Source organism: Bison bison, unplaced genomic scaffold, assembly GCF_000754665.1.
Source record: "Bison bison bison isolate TAMUID 2011002044 unplaced genomic scaffold, Bison_UMD1.0 scf7180017850459, whole genome shotgun sequence".
NCBI lineage: Eukaryota > Metazoa > Chordata > Mammalia > Artiodactyla > Bovidae > Bison > Bison bison.
In genome coordinates this window covers 7,433-7,852 of record NW_011481032.1, presented here as the reverse complement: position 1 = coordinate 7,852, position 420 = coordinate 7,433, and the positions used below count along the sequence as shown (strand labels likewise).

At 71.7% G+C, this 420-nt stretch overlaps 1 protein-coding gene across 1 annotated transcript in view; it reads left to right on the top strand.

Moving 5' to 3' along the window:
- Window positions 1-227: 227 nt before the first annotated feature.
- The window catches only part of LOC104994895, a gene marked incomplete at its 3' end in the record, with an annotated part of 7,610 nt that continues 7,417 nt past the window's right edge, over window positions 228-420 (top strand). Inside the window, exon 1 of the mRNA XM_010848598.1 lies at window positions 228-302. Coding sequence (XP_010846900.1) covers window positions 228-302 — 75 coding nt within the window. The remainder of the gene's footprint in view (window positions 303-420) is intronic.

Below are 420 nucleotides of genomic sequence, written 5' to 3'. Positions count from 1 at the left end.
GCTGGGGCTGCGCCGACTGGCCCATCGTCCAGTCATCGTCTGCCCTCAGCAGACGCGTCTCCAGGTGCGCCCCTTGCCCTGGGCTGCGGGGTGAGCTCCACGGAAGGGAAGGGCTCTGATTCCTCCTCCCCGCGCACCAGGCCCGTCCAGGGCTCCCCGCCCCGCTGGCCTGTGCGGGAGGAGGCTCACGCTGTTCTCTCGTTGGCAGGTGAAGGGCGGATGATCGGATGATCGAGGCCTCCGGGGCCGCAGGGAGAGCCCTGGACGTCAGCATCGTTACCGGGGACCCGCCCTCCAGTCACGCACGTGGGAGCCGCACCCCAGCCACTAGCAGCGCACCGGACTCCCGCCATCCGGAGGACAGGGAATGACGGTGGTGGCCCCGCGGGCCCGGGGGTCGGCGGAGTGTCCCTGAGGGGG